General features: G+C 38.4%; 1 protein-coding gene across 1 annotated transcript; it reads right to left on the bottom strand.

Moving 5' to 3' along the window:
* Positions 1 to 1,448: 1,448 nt before the first annotated feature.
* Positions 1,449 to 14,033, bottom strand: LOC105436671 (adhesion G-protein coupled receptor G2-like). Its single transcript, XM_030999880.1, has 9 exons — positions 13,935 to 14,033; positions 9,872 to 10,006; positions 8,253 to 8,435; positions 6,812 to 7,291; positions 5,502 to 5,660; positions 4,206 to 4,321; positions 3,116 to 3,399; positions 2,156 to 2,222; positions 1,449 to 2,046 (listed from the first exon to the last, which is right to left on the bottom strand). Exons 1-9 carry the CDS (start codon positions 14,031 to 14,033, stop codon positions 1,530 to 1,532), a joined length of 2,040 nt encoding a protein of 679 aa, XP_030855740.1. The 3' UTR covers positions 1,449 to 1,529.
* Positions 14,034 to 14,334: the final 301 nt, after the last annotated feature.

Consider the following 14,334-nt stretch of genomic DNA (forward strand, 5'->3'; position numbering starts at 1 on the left):
CGTTGTACCGTTCTCGATTCTTAATTGTTGTTTCGCCCCGTTTCATTTAATTATTAGAGAAAGAAGACGATGTATTGTACCGGTCTCGACTCTTAACCCTTGTCTGAATTCACTTTCGCCCATCCCGCGCGAAACGCGGAAGTTTTCAAGTTTCATTAAATTATTAGAGAAAGAAGACGAATCATTCATTTCCATTGTACCGTTGAACCGTTCTCGACTCGCTTTGACGTTTCAATAAATTAATACTATTAATCCTTGTCTGAATTCATTTTTGCCCATCCCTCGCGAAACGCGGAAGCTTTCAAGTTTCATTAAATTATTAGAAAAGAAGACGAATCGTTTTATTGTGTCTTTGTCTGAATTCAGTTCCCTCCTCCCACGCGAAGCGCGTAAGCTTTCACGTTTCATTAAATTCATAGAGAAAGAAGACGATTCATTCATTTTCATTGTACCGTTGAACCGTTCTCGACTCTTAATCCTTGTCTGAATTCCGTTCCCCCCCCCCCCTTTCGCGCAAAGCACGGAAGCTTTGACGTTTCAATAAATTAATACTATTAATCCTTGTCTGAATTCATTTTCGCCCATCCCGCGCGAAACGCGAAAGCTTTCAAGTTTCATTAAATTTATAGAGAAAGAAGACGATTCATTCATTTTCATTGTACCGTTGAACCGTTCTCGACTCTTAATCCTTGTCTGAATTCCGTCACCCCCCCCCCCTTCGCACAAAGCGCGGAAGCTTTGACGTTTCAATAAATTAATACTATTAATCCTTGTCTGAATTCATTTTCTCCCATCCCGCGCGAAACGCGGAAGCTTTCAAGCTTTATTAAATTATCAGAGAAAGAAGACGAATCGTTTTATTGTGTCTTTGTCTGAATCCAGTTCCCCCCTCCCACGCGAAGCGCGGAAGCTTTGTCGTTTCATTTAATTATTACTCTTAATCCTTGTCTGAAATTAGTTTCATTAATTAGTAGAGAAATATTAAGACGATTCGTTGTACCGTTCTCGACTCTTAATCCTAGTCTGAAATTAGTTCCCCCCCCCCCCCCCCTCCCGCGCGAAGCGCGGAAGCTTTGCCGTTTCATTGAATTATTAGAGAAAGAAGACGATTCGTTGTACCGTTCTCTACTCTTGTCTGAATTGAATTTCCCCACTGGGCCCCTTAACGGTATATATACAGTAGGAATTAGTGTTACTGTTAGTGGCCACTGTATATAAGGCCCTTAGTGACTATAAAAAAAAAACATATGCTCTTCCTGGCTATTTGGGAATGGGTCAGTTTGCAAGAAATGATGGAGAAACTATAGCATTTTGTTGAAAATCATGTGATATCACGAACATTTATACATTACTTGTGAAAATAAGCCATGGTTCAATTTTATTTGGGGGGGGGGGGGGGCTGGCGCCCCCAAGCCCCCCCCCCCCCCCACCAGTACGCCAGTGGCCCATGTCTACTATCATTTTCTGGTTATTAGTTACAAGAGATACATCGTTTGCACATTAATCATCGCAACCTGATGGTTTCATATCTAATTTGAGTTGTCAAAAGATGGATTGGTATGGGATATGGCAGACGAAGATTCAAACATAGGTTGAGAGCCTCCAGTCCCACTCGTAGATCCTGGTGTTCGTCCAGAATTTCCTTGGGACTCAGCGCTGCCACCTTCCCGCAACAGTGCACAGCAGATACAACGGCGCCACTGCTTCCTGATGGTCTCCTTTCGAAGACAATAGAGGACGAAGATGAAGAAGCCTTGCAAGGAGTTGAAGATGATGAAAAGGAGTTCAGTGAAGTCCACGTTGATCAGTGCCAGGTATCCAGTAGTCCAGGTGAAGCCAAGCAGGAGCAATATGGCGATGCCATTCTGGATCCGTTCTAGGGTCTCTTGTCGTTCGGTCTTGCAGTCCTTCTTCACACGTCCTGCCATTCGTGCAGAACTTTGCAGACGGCACATTGCCAAGATGAACACAGCGATATTGATGATGAGGATGATAGCCATTGGGACCAGGAGACCACCAATGAGGGGCCACTTCCGGATGTAACAACTGTGGATGGAGATAAAGAGAAAATAGAACATTGCTCGGGGAAGACTTGCATGCATTAATCATCTTTGTTGGTGCAAGATTCCTCATGTACAAGTATGGATCAACTTACTAATCTTCTTCAGCATAATAGTTCCTAGTGATTGCCCCAGTTGCGGCAACGATTACAGCCGGGATACCTGAGTTTGAAAAGAAAAAGATAAAATATTAGGAAAATGTCCCCGTCAGTATACTCTTTTACTCGATCTTTACACTTTCGAGTAAATAATAGATACATATATGAGTAATAAAAAAACTAACAAAATAAAATTAAACTAGAACAATTAGAGAAATATAAAATGAATTACTGTTAAGCAAATAAATAATTAAACAAAATGTACACAGGTTGAAAGTTGTCCAAAACACTTTTCGCTTCACACAATGTGGTCCTGATCATTCAGGAGGTGGGAGGGGGAGGGGGTGCGGGTAGGGTTTAGAGTGTAGTTTAGAGTCATCTCCGTCACCTCGGCTAATTATCCACAACTCAACACTCGATTAGTTGACCGTCACCCAACGATCAGGTAAAGTCATATCATATGATATTTATGGAGGGAGCGAAGGTTCAGTCCATTGCGCAACATTAACGCGCGACAGTCTAGAACAAAGGCAGCATTAATTTTGTATTAGCCTCCTTAGTTAAATGGGGGAGCACCTCTCAGAGTAATACCAGAAGCCGAAGCAATTCTAAGTTAGGATGACGTGGCTTTCCTCCTTTAACAAGAAAAATAGCACAACAGTAAAATAAAGGAATCAAGTGTAAAAACAACCGCTGTCTGTTCTTGAAAAGTCTTCGGTGACCCTCAGTGTCAACTAGGCACTATAGTGCCTAGAACTATAGTGCCTAGTGACTAGTTGACTATAGTGCCTAGTGCCTAGTTGACTATAGTGCCTAGCTAGTGCCTAGAACTATAGTTGGGTGTCAACTAGGCACTATTATAATAGATGTCACGTCTCTTGTAATTGTTTTGTTTCATAGTACGCACTAGAGCTGTATTATTTTGTTGTATTATATAGAAAAATCAATAGTTCTTACCCCATCCTACAATCGAAGCTTTGATCATAAACTTCGGGATGTAAGTATTAAACACTTTTACGATGACCAGATAAGTGTTAAACCCCTCGATGCCCATCCACATAAGCGAAGAGAGTACAAAGTAGTGGACGAGTGCCGCCAGGACGGAACACGGTATCAACTCGACCTCGGCTTGCTGGAACTCAGTGTCGAGAGCGATGATGACGAGGGAGACGGTGTACAAACAGAGCAGGGTGGTGCAAAGAAAGATGAAAATCTTGTGAGTCTGAGATCTTCGTATCTTCCTGTTGATGAAAGATATTATCGTAAGTACGTTTTGTTTGGCTGGTTGTTATTTTAACTTCCGAGAAATAAACGAAAATTATTTGATTTGATTGTACTACAAAGGGCAGTTCCTTGCATTGTAAACTGTATGACACGACAAATTCCACTTACCAAATTGCCAATCTGAGATTCACATATATTTTGTGATATTCATTACTCCCTTTTGATAGGTCCCGTTTATTCAAACTGTCACCATTCTGTTTCTCTTATTTGTCTGCTTTCGTACAAATCGGAACTGTTTGATTTTCCTTTAATTGCCTTAAACATCATCTATTTAAATATGTGAACATTCAAATGACGTATTACGTGGTCAGAATAATAATTATTCCTGAGGCATATAAGCCGACATATAAACCTTAAAATGGATACCGAAAATACCATTGAAAATGACGAATATCTTTCTGATCGTTTTACTGATATACATGACACACATCTATTGAAATACGTGAACATTCAAAAGACGTATTACGTGGTCAGAATAATCATTATTCCTGAGGCATATAAGCCGGCATATAAACCTTAAAATGGATACCGAAAATACTATTAAAATGACGAATATCTTTCTGATCGTTGTACTAATATACATCACTCATTCCATTCACTATCAACTCTTCCATTTTCAATCGCTTTTGTACATTATCATGATTATATACAGTTGTTTCTGTATAAATTCGTTGATTTATACTGATTATATGTTATCATATAATTGTCTTGGGGGATGGGGGAGGGTTGGTAGAAAACAACAACGACAAACAATTTGACTTACTTGACACTGAGATAGGACGCGATAGCGATGGCCAGACACAGAATTGATATAGCACACCCAGTGATACTCAATAAACGGAGTACAGGTTTCGGTGGTTCGTCCTCTGCATATATGTCCTTCAGCGTAAAACGTGCGCAGGAGCAATGAAATAAGATTTAATACAGTAAAGAATTAATAAATATGTATGCATTATGAATTTCACTCATTGATAACAGGTGAAATCTGCTATTTTTTTAAGCGCGTCACGCTAGTCAATTATATCAATCCTATTGTAAAAATACTTATGTGAATATCTCCATATCCCCATTCCAGGACCTCATAGAAAGCAAGTTAACCGTGCATTGCTTTGCATTTCGTAATATGTCAAAGTCATGTCTCTGCTATTGTCCAAAGATATGTAGTGCAGTTAATAGCTTATTAGCATATTCATGTGCTCCCTCCCTTTTGTCTAGCACAGTCTTTGAGGCTTCCTGCAAGTTTCGAATTCTAATCTCTTTTAATATTAGAGTGATGCAGATAGTTTTCTTGCAAATTTTTGTTAAGCAGGTGAAGGCAATATTTTAGTAGCTTGTGTAAAGAATAAAATTTCTTATAAGGGATAAACGATCTAGTTGGAATTAATATTCTTCACTGAAAGTTTGGGATCTGGAGAGGCAAGACCTCTGAGAGCTAATGTCTTAGAGAAGCAGCCTGCTACGGGTTTGATGGCTTCAGCTAGGCCGACAAAATGGGGCGACGGCAGCATGTTTGGTCTACACCTTTTGAAACTGGGCATGGCAGTTTCTTGTATTTCTAGCTTGCACCAGAATTGTCTGTACTGGACACGGCTGCTTCTGTCTTCCAAGCTTTTTTGTCACCAGTCAAACTGTAAGTGAAATCTAGTTTTTTTCTCTTGTGCTTTAATTTATTTAGCAAGTTGTCAGAGACAGTAATTAATGGAGAAATAAGATAAGCCTGGATAACAATTATTTAATGGCTCTTTTGACCTGAAGTCTTTACTTGTAAATCATGTCATGATTATAGTTATGCATATGTAATAGTATCCTTGACAGAGAAAAGGAATGTTTCTTTTTTTCCAAAAAGGATGCTGTTCAGTATTATCTAGTTGTTGCATGTTACATGATACAAGAAGTATAAAGATAGTTTATAAAAACTAGAATATGAAGTTAACATTTAAATGTTGATAATTCTTGGAATAATTAGGGTAATTAAAATAGCATAAAAGATGAAGATTGTATTTTGTTAAGGATAGGCAGTTTTATGCGATATTTTAAACATGCGGAAGGAATCACATACCACTAAAACGGCAAAGTTGGTTAGGTGGTCGCAGGCGCATGTGTAGTATTCATCATTGGAGCTATTGGCGGTGTTATCAGGTAACAGTTGACATCCCTCCATAGACCATTTACCGAGATTAAACTCCCAGAAGTTACAAGTAGGATCGCGGGAGTCAGGCTGAAATCAGTAAATTATTGAACAAAAAATATATGTAAGATGTTAGAGACATGCGGCCCACAACCACTGGCAAAAGAATGTAGCACATGCCTGTTTACGAAATGTATAGTACAAGTATAATCAATATATAGGCCTGTCTTATGTTGCATCTAGGTTTTATCATAATATCGGCTAGTGTTGGGCCCCCCACTCCGGGGTCGGAATGACCGCATGCGTGTTACCAAAATGTCCGGTAAAGGGGTACTTTTCGTGCGACAAAGTCCGGCCCGAGAATTGTAAAAAAAAGGGTGTATTTGACTTTTCACCCGGAGACTTCTTTAAAAAGGGGGTGTTTTTCTTTTTTTCTCTCATCTCTTTGGACTCCTGAGAAATTATTCCGAAATTTAGGGGGGTACATTGAGCATTTTTCCGTATTTAGGGGGGTCTCCAAGGCAGGAAAAGCCCGTGAAAAGCCCGCGAAAGGGGGTTCGGAAATGTTGGCAGTCCTCAGATAGGGGGTGCTTTCAAAAAGAGGGAACGAGCATACGCGTACCCTAAATAACACTGAGTGGGGGGGGGGGGGGCGGCGGGCGGGGGGGGGGGGGGACAGTGCAAATTGGAGGATATCAATGGCGTTACAATTTTATAGCAAAGTTGTTGAAATTCTATCATAGAAACCGTTGTAAACTGATTGACTCTTGATTCATTAAAACACCAGTCAGCATTGAAACTACTACCGCCTGTTTGCTCCGGGTGTGTTTCGTGAGAATTGTACGCATAATTATAGTGGTATGGTTAGGTCTCCAAGTGATTATTAGGTTGTGTTTAGTGTTAGGGATAGAGTTATAGGTAGGTCTTTGGTCCAAGACCGAAGTTACACATTTTGATTTGATTTGATTTATATCTGCATTTTTTCCAAATATAATATAACTGAATAACAAAGAACATATAAATGTAAGGTATAATACAACATAAACAAACAGTAATTTCTTCATGTCAAAATGTTTTTGTACATAATATATGTACATATATTAACGGACTTAATATTTCCATAAGATATTACCATAAATTTAAAGTATTATCCGAACTGCTATATTTACATCTGTATTCAGAGCATTTATCACCGGAGCATTTGTCATACAGCTCTCCAGTGCACCTCATACCATGCTTACCTTGAATCTATAGAAAGTGATATTGACACGCTCCATGAGATTCTCTATCTTCTGTCCGCCGATTGTTAAGGAAACCACTGGTGTATCAATCTCCCGGTTGAGTAGAGCAAGACTTGGTGAAGGAAACATGGCATCATTGGCATACACAACGAAAGCAACCCTGAGAGACCCGATACCGCTTTCACCCGTCGTTTCCCCAGGACCACTGGACACTCCTGAAGCGGTAGTTGTGCCGAGGTTATCTCCGCTGGTAGTGTTGTTAGAACTTGATGGGCCTTCCGTGACCTCTAGAGTAGTAAAAACTTGGGCTACCTCGATGGGTACAACAACCCTGGCAAAGGTGTCTCTTGGGACAGAATTAGTAGGTGTGTCTTGATGTGTTCCTACCACGATGTCACTGTTGCTCAAAGAACCGTTGTCCATACTTAACATGGTGATCACTATGCCGTCTCCAGCAGTGTCCAAAGGTACGTCAAGCACCTATAGGTTAGTGTATGTAGTTACGATTATGCAAGTATCAACATATTCGATATTGTTGCTTTAAACATCGAGTACACATTTAGAACAATACACCATATTTTCAAAAAATCATAATATTCACAAACATTCACGCTTTTTGAAATAAGATACGTTTTGGAGGTGTTTCTTGCCTTTTTAAAGAAACAAATACATTTTTTCGAATCCACGAGCGCGTCTTCCGCAACCCAGTCAACATGTCAAACATTTAAAGACCCAAACTGAGCACGTCTGATTAGAGAAGGAAGATAATTGCACAACTTGTGTATCATTGTGTACTTGAATGCATGCATCTACAAACTTTCACAATTCGATATACGTGGGCAGAAATATAATGGACACATTTGTGAGAGTTATGCCTAGGTCACGTTTGCCACCGCGGCCGTGCGGTCTTGAACCTCTACGGCCAATATCAATTATAGGACCGCCGCAGCATTCCCACGGTCACATACGTTAGCGGTCACATAATTATGTTAGAGTAGACGCGCGGCGTATTTTGAATTTGTGGAGACAGAAAATCTACGACTGCCGTACGGCTTTTGAATTGATGACGCACGGTCGCCTTAGGTCGTCCCTGCGGTGGCCGTAGATTTTTGAAGAAAATAGTATTAAAGACAGACGCAATGTAGCCCCAAGGTGCCCGCAAAGCGGCCGAAAGGGGACCATACGGCCACCGTGCGGCCAGACTGATGCTACCGCTTCTCCCCCGGAGTATATATAACGCAAGGCTACCGTATAGTCTTGCGTTTTCCTATAATTGCTATTGGCTGTAGATATTTTAGACCGCACGGCCGCCGCGGCAAATGTGACCTAGGAATTAAGCTCTCGTTTACCTGCTCTGTTATATTATGTATCAACACAATTCATAGAAGTCAATATGGGCAGAAAGAATGTAAAGAATTGTGAGAGTTAAGGCCTAGTTTACCTGAACTGCTATTTTGGGGTAAGCTGCGTCAAGCACGCTGTTACCAACGTCGACGGTATTCAACTGAGATTCCAAGACCTGGGCGATGAGGGTAGTATAATTTCCATTCTCTTGGGCAGAGGCTAGCACATCCTCTTCGACAAACATCACGTTATTTACTATTCCCACTATGAGACCGGTTACCTATGAAAGACGAGGTAAATATCATTACACAACAAAAGAGATGAGACTTTCTGCATTCATTACAAACGAGACACGTCAAAACATTACAAACCGTAATTGGAGACACGAATGTGTAGGGTTCTGAGAATACGTTGAGCTTCTTATCTCAGACCCTTTACTATATTAAGTTAGGTTTGATAGATGGTTATGATGATTTGATAATTCCTGACCAATCAATGGGCACTAGATTATCGTCTTGGTTTCGAACCCCAGATCTCCAGATTAAGAACCACAGCTTTACCACTGAGCCATTGCGACTCTATCTTCTAATACTATCATAAAGTATACAATCAGATTTATCATTCATCTTACAGTGCATAATTGCCAATAATAATATTGAGGTCTTTCTCTTCCACATTTAGCAATACAGATGTGTTTGAACATGCTCATTTTTGTTTCTTTCTATACACGTAAAATGATTAGGTTCGATAAGATAAGGTACGTGTATTGTATTGTATTGTATTTATTAAACATCATTGATGTACATCAATATTCTGTTTATAGACATAGTTATAATCACTTTACAATGTAATGCAACAATCGATATATAAAACATAATATAAAACATTTACAACACCTTTCTAAATAAACAATAAGTCATGCAATACGAAATATGTAAATGAGAACTAAAACAAAAGCATAAGATTGTACACGACTACTTTGTTATAACATATAGTATCTAAAAATTACCCCTCATTGCAATTATGTTTTTGGTGAACAAAGAAAAACTATCTATTACAACTTCATTATCTAATCTCATTATAAATATGAATTTTTCTTGACTATCCAAATTACAAAAATTTTCTTCCAGATTACTAATTGTTTCTATAAAATCTACTCGTAAATCTTTATACTTGTCACATTTCATAATTATATGGAATTCATCTCCTACAAGATTCATATTACAGTCTTCACAGAATCGTAGATTCGGGGGAGTTTTTTCTGGTCTTTTATACCTTCCTGTTTCTATGGGTAAGTTGTGCGCGCTGAGACGTAGTTTGGTGATATTTTTTCTTAAATTTATATTTGGTATATGAGATAAATACTTTTCTTGCTTGATTGAGTTTTTAAATTGTCTGAGGGTTCTGAGTTTATTTCCTTTACGGGTATCCCTATCATCAAATAAGTCTAGTTTTAATTGTTCATCAAATCTCCTTTCCAAACAAAGTTTACATAACTCGACAAAATCTTTATGAGAAATTTGTATATTTTCAGGGTCCAATACGGTCTCATTTCCATTATTACAAATATTTAGTGAACTAAAGATATCCCGAATTGACATTAACCAACAGCTTTGTTCGTTATTTACTAATTTTTTGTTTTCTTCAAAAGATTTATAGACAAGGCCATTTATAAATCTTTTGAAGGGAAGGTAAATCATTAACTCATTAACTCACAATTGTATCAGAGTTCTGGTCAGCTAAGAGCTGCAGGATCTCATACAGTAAGCCAATGTCAATAGCGGTAATGTCCTCATAGTTCTGGGTTATTCTGAAAACTTCTTTAGCAACATTAGCATCATATATCCCATTCTTCAAGTATAAAGAGACACACATATCAAGGGTTAGTAATATCAACTGCAAAACACATTTTGATAACTCTTTGATTGCATAAAAAACATTAGGTGAGCGTAGGCTTCTTATTTTTCAGTCCTCGAAATTAATGTGCAGTGGCAAGAAGATTTTAAGAGGGAAGGAAGGGGCGAGGTCTGGACTATATTTTGTTATTCATGCTGAATCTTGTCATTCTAGACTGCTGGATGTGTAGGGCTGACGAATGAGCATGGATGCTTTAATTTTTATTCTTATGTTATACTAATGCACGTTTGAAATAGAATTGACGGATATAATACGTAATTTACCTCATGGGGGGGGGGCATGGTTGGTGACGTAATCAAAGTTCCCTACTACCCTGTGAAAAGTATTTACGTTAGAATGCATACATTAAAGTTTAAACGATAAAGAGGAAGTTGGACATAGTATTTCCCCCTGCCTATAAATTAAAATCAAACCATGCCATATTATGATACACAAGTGTTTCATTTGAAGAAAAAAACAGTGGATAAGACACAAAGGTACAGGAGGGCTGAGTGTTAGAGGAGATTTGAATCTTACTCCCAACCTACGATTTAGTGTTTGTTATGGGTAAGATTTTAAAAACCAAGATAGGCTGTTAGGCATGTTCTTACGAACAAATCTTTTTGACGGGAAACGAAATAGATGAATAAAACCCTGCAAAATGGTAGTTAACGTTCACCCCGGTCGAGAGTAGTTGAGAAGGTTCACCATCCGACCATGAACATTTTGAGATTAGAAATCCCAAATTTCTGACATTTAAAAAGGGGGAAACTATTTATTATTAAAGCAGAGGTTGGGTATATGAACAACTGAGTAATTGACGAGATGCGACTAAGATGTAGAGAGCTAATAAGGGACAAAACATGAACTACAGATTAATTGAATTTCACCCAAGAAGCTTTAATTGTACTGAATATTTTATAACGAAATTAATAGTTTTGTATACCAATCGTACTGTTCATTTTACATTCATGACATTGACATCATAATAGCGGATGAAAGACGATTAATTACATCATCACTTTTGTATCATGATTATTATTCTGCCCCCTTAAATTATATTTAAAGCCTCGTTTAAATATGAGGTGGTAACCAGCGGCGGTTTTTTTTTAATGACGTAAAGTTAAATAGGCGTATAGGCTTATTTTGTTCAATCGGATCTTCGCGTCGAGTCGGTTTGTCGGGCTAAACGATATTTTGTGAAAACATGCCCATTTATTCACGAAAGTTCGGGTAAACTGAATGCAAATAATTACAACGTTTTCAAAGATTGTTCTAGAGATAAGGCTTAAGTCAAAAGTGTCGGTTAAGCTAGACAAGGATGGTATTTTTTCTTCTACACAAACATTAAACCAGATCATTCTGCAAGTTTGTGTAACCAGAAGACGCGAAGAACTGAGCATGCCATAAAACCTCTGTTGCGCGTATAGTTGCCATTCATTCACAAGTTAATCTCTTCATATCTGAAAGAGTATCTAAAGTAAACATGGAGAAACTTGCCATCAATATTCTATTTAATTGTCGAGTGATATCATCTTGACATCTTATACTGGTGTTCCAATAAGTTGTGCCGTTACTAGAAACTTGGCAAACAGCTCTAATAATTGATGCCGCAGGGCCTAAAAAAAGAAAACAGTATATATATTTTGTTTAAAGAAGGGAAAAAGAAAGTAACAAAAATCATTTGAAAAGTTTTGCTATCTCTGCTACTGATCATGCTGATACAGCATGAAATTCGTGTTTTCCTTGTGAAAAAATGTTAACATAATAAATATTTAAACGAAATCAGACGGCAAGCAAATGGTGCGTTGTGAATGGACTGTGTCGGCAAATGACCACTGAACAAGTACTTTTTAATAGTGCCACCATTTGCAAAAAAAAATTATTTTATGAAATCCCCCGCCTTTCAACATTAAAATTGACCAATAATCAATTTTTAGAAATAAACTGTTTCTCCGGGTCGGCACTATCGATTGATTCTTGAACCCCTATTTGAATCCATTTCCGTGCAGTACATTGCGTCGTTCATACATAAAAGCGATTTAATCGAAAAAGATCAATGACGTTTCCAGGTAATGCGAATACAAATTAATAATTACTATTGTACAAGTTGCGTTTTCAATTTCTTTCTGATTTCTTTTTCTTTTAAAGTAATTTGTTTTATACACACTGGGTTATTATACGTTCATTTGAATGGTGGATGCCAATTTGAGGAGAGAAAGCAGATTCATTACCTCAGAACTGATATTGGTTTAATAGTTGTATTTCCCTGTTACCCAAAACAGCCTAAAATCGATTACAGATTCTAGTCAATATCAATGCTTCATTATTTATCTCACAGGACTTAACTGCTTATATACATAAGATCAATCAAAGGAAATGAAACAAATGGTATTGGGAGTAGGAATTTGGGATACATGTTTATATTAGACGGCGTGTGTGTCATGATCTTGTAATGAAATTCACAGGAAAAATATTTAATTTACTTGTACAACTCGTACTTCACTACAAGGGGGATATTGGATAGGAAGTCAGTGTACTAGAATACAAGTTTAAGTGTTATTTCGATTGCAAAAGTCTGTTAAACAACCCCATATTAATTACGGAATATAGGTGTGGACTGGGGAAGCATCTATAAGGCTAGCTATCAGAAGCATATTGTATTACTGAAAATGGCAGTTTGTGCTATAACATTTAGTGAGAGAAGAACTCAAGTATATATTCAAAAGATTGCGAATCTTAAATGTGTATAATTTACATGATCTAACAATACTTTTATCAGGAAGTTGTAATGAATGGAGATCCCGTCCAAGAGGCCCCTTTGATGACTTCCGTGGCACCGCGCCTTTTGTTTCCCCTACCGTAATCCCCTTAATTCCCTCCGAAACCGTACAGCTCCCTAATAGCACTAAGTCCTCCCTTTCCACCCACAGCCCAGCCCAGCGAGCACGGCGGCTTTTGCGTTGCCGGCTCGTACTTGGGGTGGGGTGGAAAGTGGTGATGAATTGACAACTTCTAACCCTCATCCAATAAATCCGCAAACATATAACACAATTTCGTTTAGTTCTACCTCTCTAGCTGTGTACAAATTTCGGAAAATTTCGGAAAATCATGATGATGAAAACCTTACATTCGCTCTAACTCACGATTTCCTTGGTCGATTTCGCTGGTCGAAATGGGTACGTGTATATCTTCAGTAGAGCTATCCGAGCATTTGATAACCAATAGAAAGTTGCATTGGTCATATGTTGTGAATTCTGTATTTTATATGTTATAGGTAAATACATCTTCACTGATCATGACCTAATTTTTGCGGTGCCACGCATGACTTCTAAGCTCGATGCCTGCATATTTTTTATGACCGAGTGAATAGAGAACTTAGGGGAGCAGACGGCGTTGCGTAATATTTTGTAATATTTGGAATGCAAAAGGGAACCTGTGCATTGTTGAAGGATTTGATGGCTGGAGAGGGTAACTAACATTTCTATTTGTTAGGCCAAGTTGATCTTGATTATTTTTCCCTCTGAAAATTCTTTCGAGACGGTATCTCCATTCATTACAGCTTCCTGCTGTCATGTTTAATCTGTTTAATAAACATTTTCCTCATATTTTTGTAAAGACTAGACTGTTGAGATATTATAGTGCATATTACTACTCCGCAAGAAAAAGAGAAAGATAAGAAGGTACAAAATTATGTCTTCCGGAATTTTTTTGTATGGTCAGTGAATTCTTGAATAAACTATCTATAAATGTCAAGTTAAAAGGTTTTGAAATACTTTTCAGTATTCACACACTTTCGAAGAAATCATAAATTAATAGTCCATTAAAATAGTCGCCCTACCCCACTCCCTGGAAATCTTGAAAATTTGCAACTACACATTACCCTACCTTCAGAATCTTCTTCTGGGCACAGTTCTTCCGAGTCGATAACGATTCCGACTTCAGTCATCGGAAGTCTGGCCCGTCCGAATACAGTTTCCATCGTGACGTTAGGACATGTGCGTTCTAATTAATGTAATAGTAAAATCCGGTTATTTGTTAAGGAGTCGGGGCAACTCGGACCCAGGGACAACTCGGCCCCGCTGCAAAAACTGTCAGTTTATGCAGGTTAGGGGTAGGGGTAGGGGTAGGGGGTAGGGATTAGGGTTAGGGTATACAAAAAGGAAACCATGACCGATTTTGCAGCGGGCCCGAGTTGTCCCCGCGTCCGAGTTAGCCCGAATATTTTTTTTTTTTTTTTAAAGGTTCATATTTCCAAGGGACCTTAATTAATTCCGAAAGAT

This window comes from Strongylocentrotus purpuratus, unplaced genomic scaffold (assembly GCF_000002235.5).
Source record: "Strongylocentrotus purpuratus isolate Spur 01 unplaced genomic scaffold, Spur_5.0 spur5_contig_861, whole genome shotgun sequence".
NCBI lineage: Eukaryota > Metazoa > Echinodermata > Echinoidea > Camarodonta > Strongylocentrotidae > Strongylocentrotus > Strongylocentrotus purpuratus.

Coding starts and splice junctions, on each gene's coding strand:
- LOC105436671 (XM_030999880.1), bottom strand. CDS start 14,033: ATGGAAACTGTATTCGGACGGGCCAGACTTCCGATGACTGAAGTCGGA. Junction 5,661..6,811: donor TCACTTTCTATAGATTCAAG/GTAAGCATGGTA, acceptor TACTGATTTCAG/CCTGACTCCCGCGATCCTAC. Junction 2,223..3,115: donor AGCTTCGATTGTAGGATGGG/GTAAGAACTATT, acceptor TTTCAAACTCAG/GTATCCCGGCTGTAATCGTT.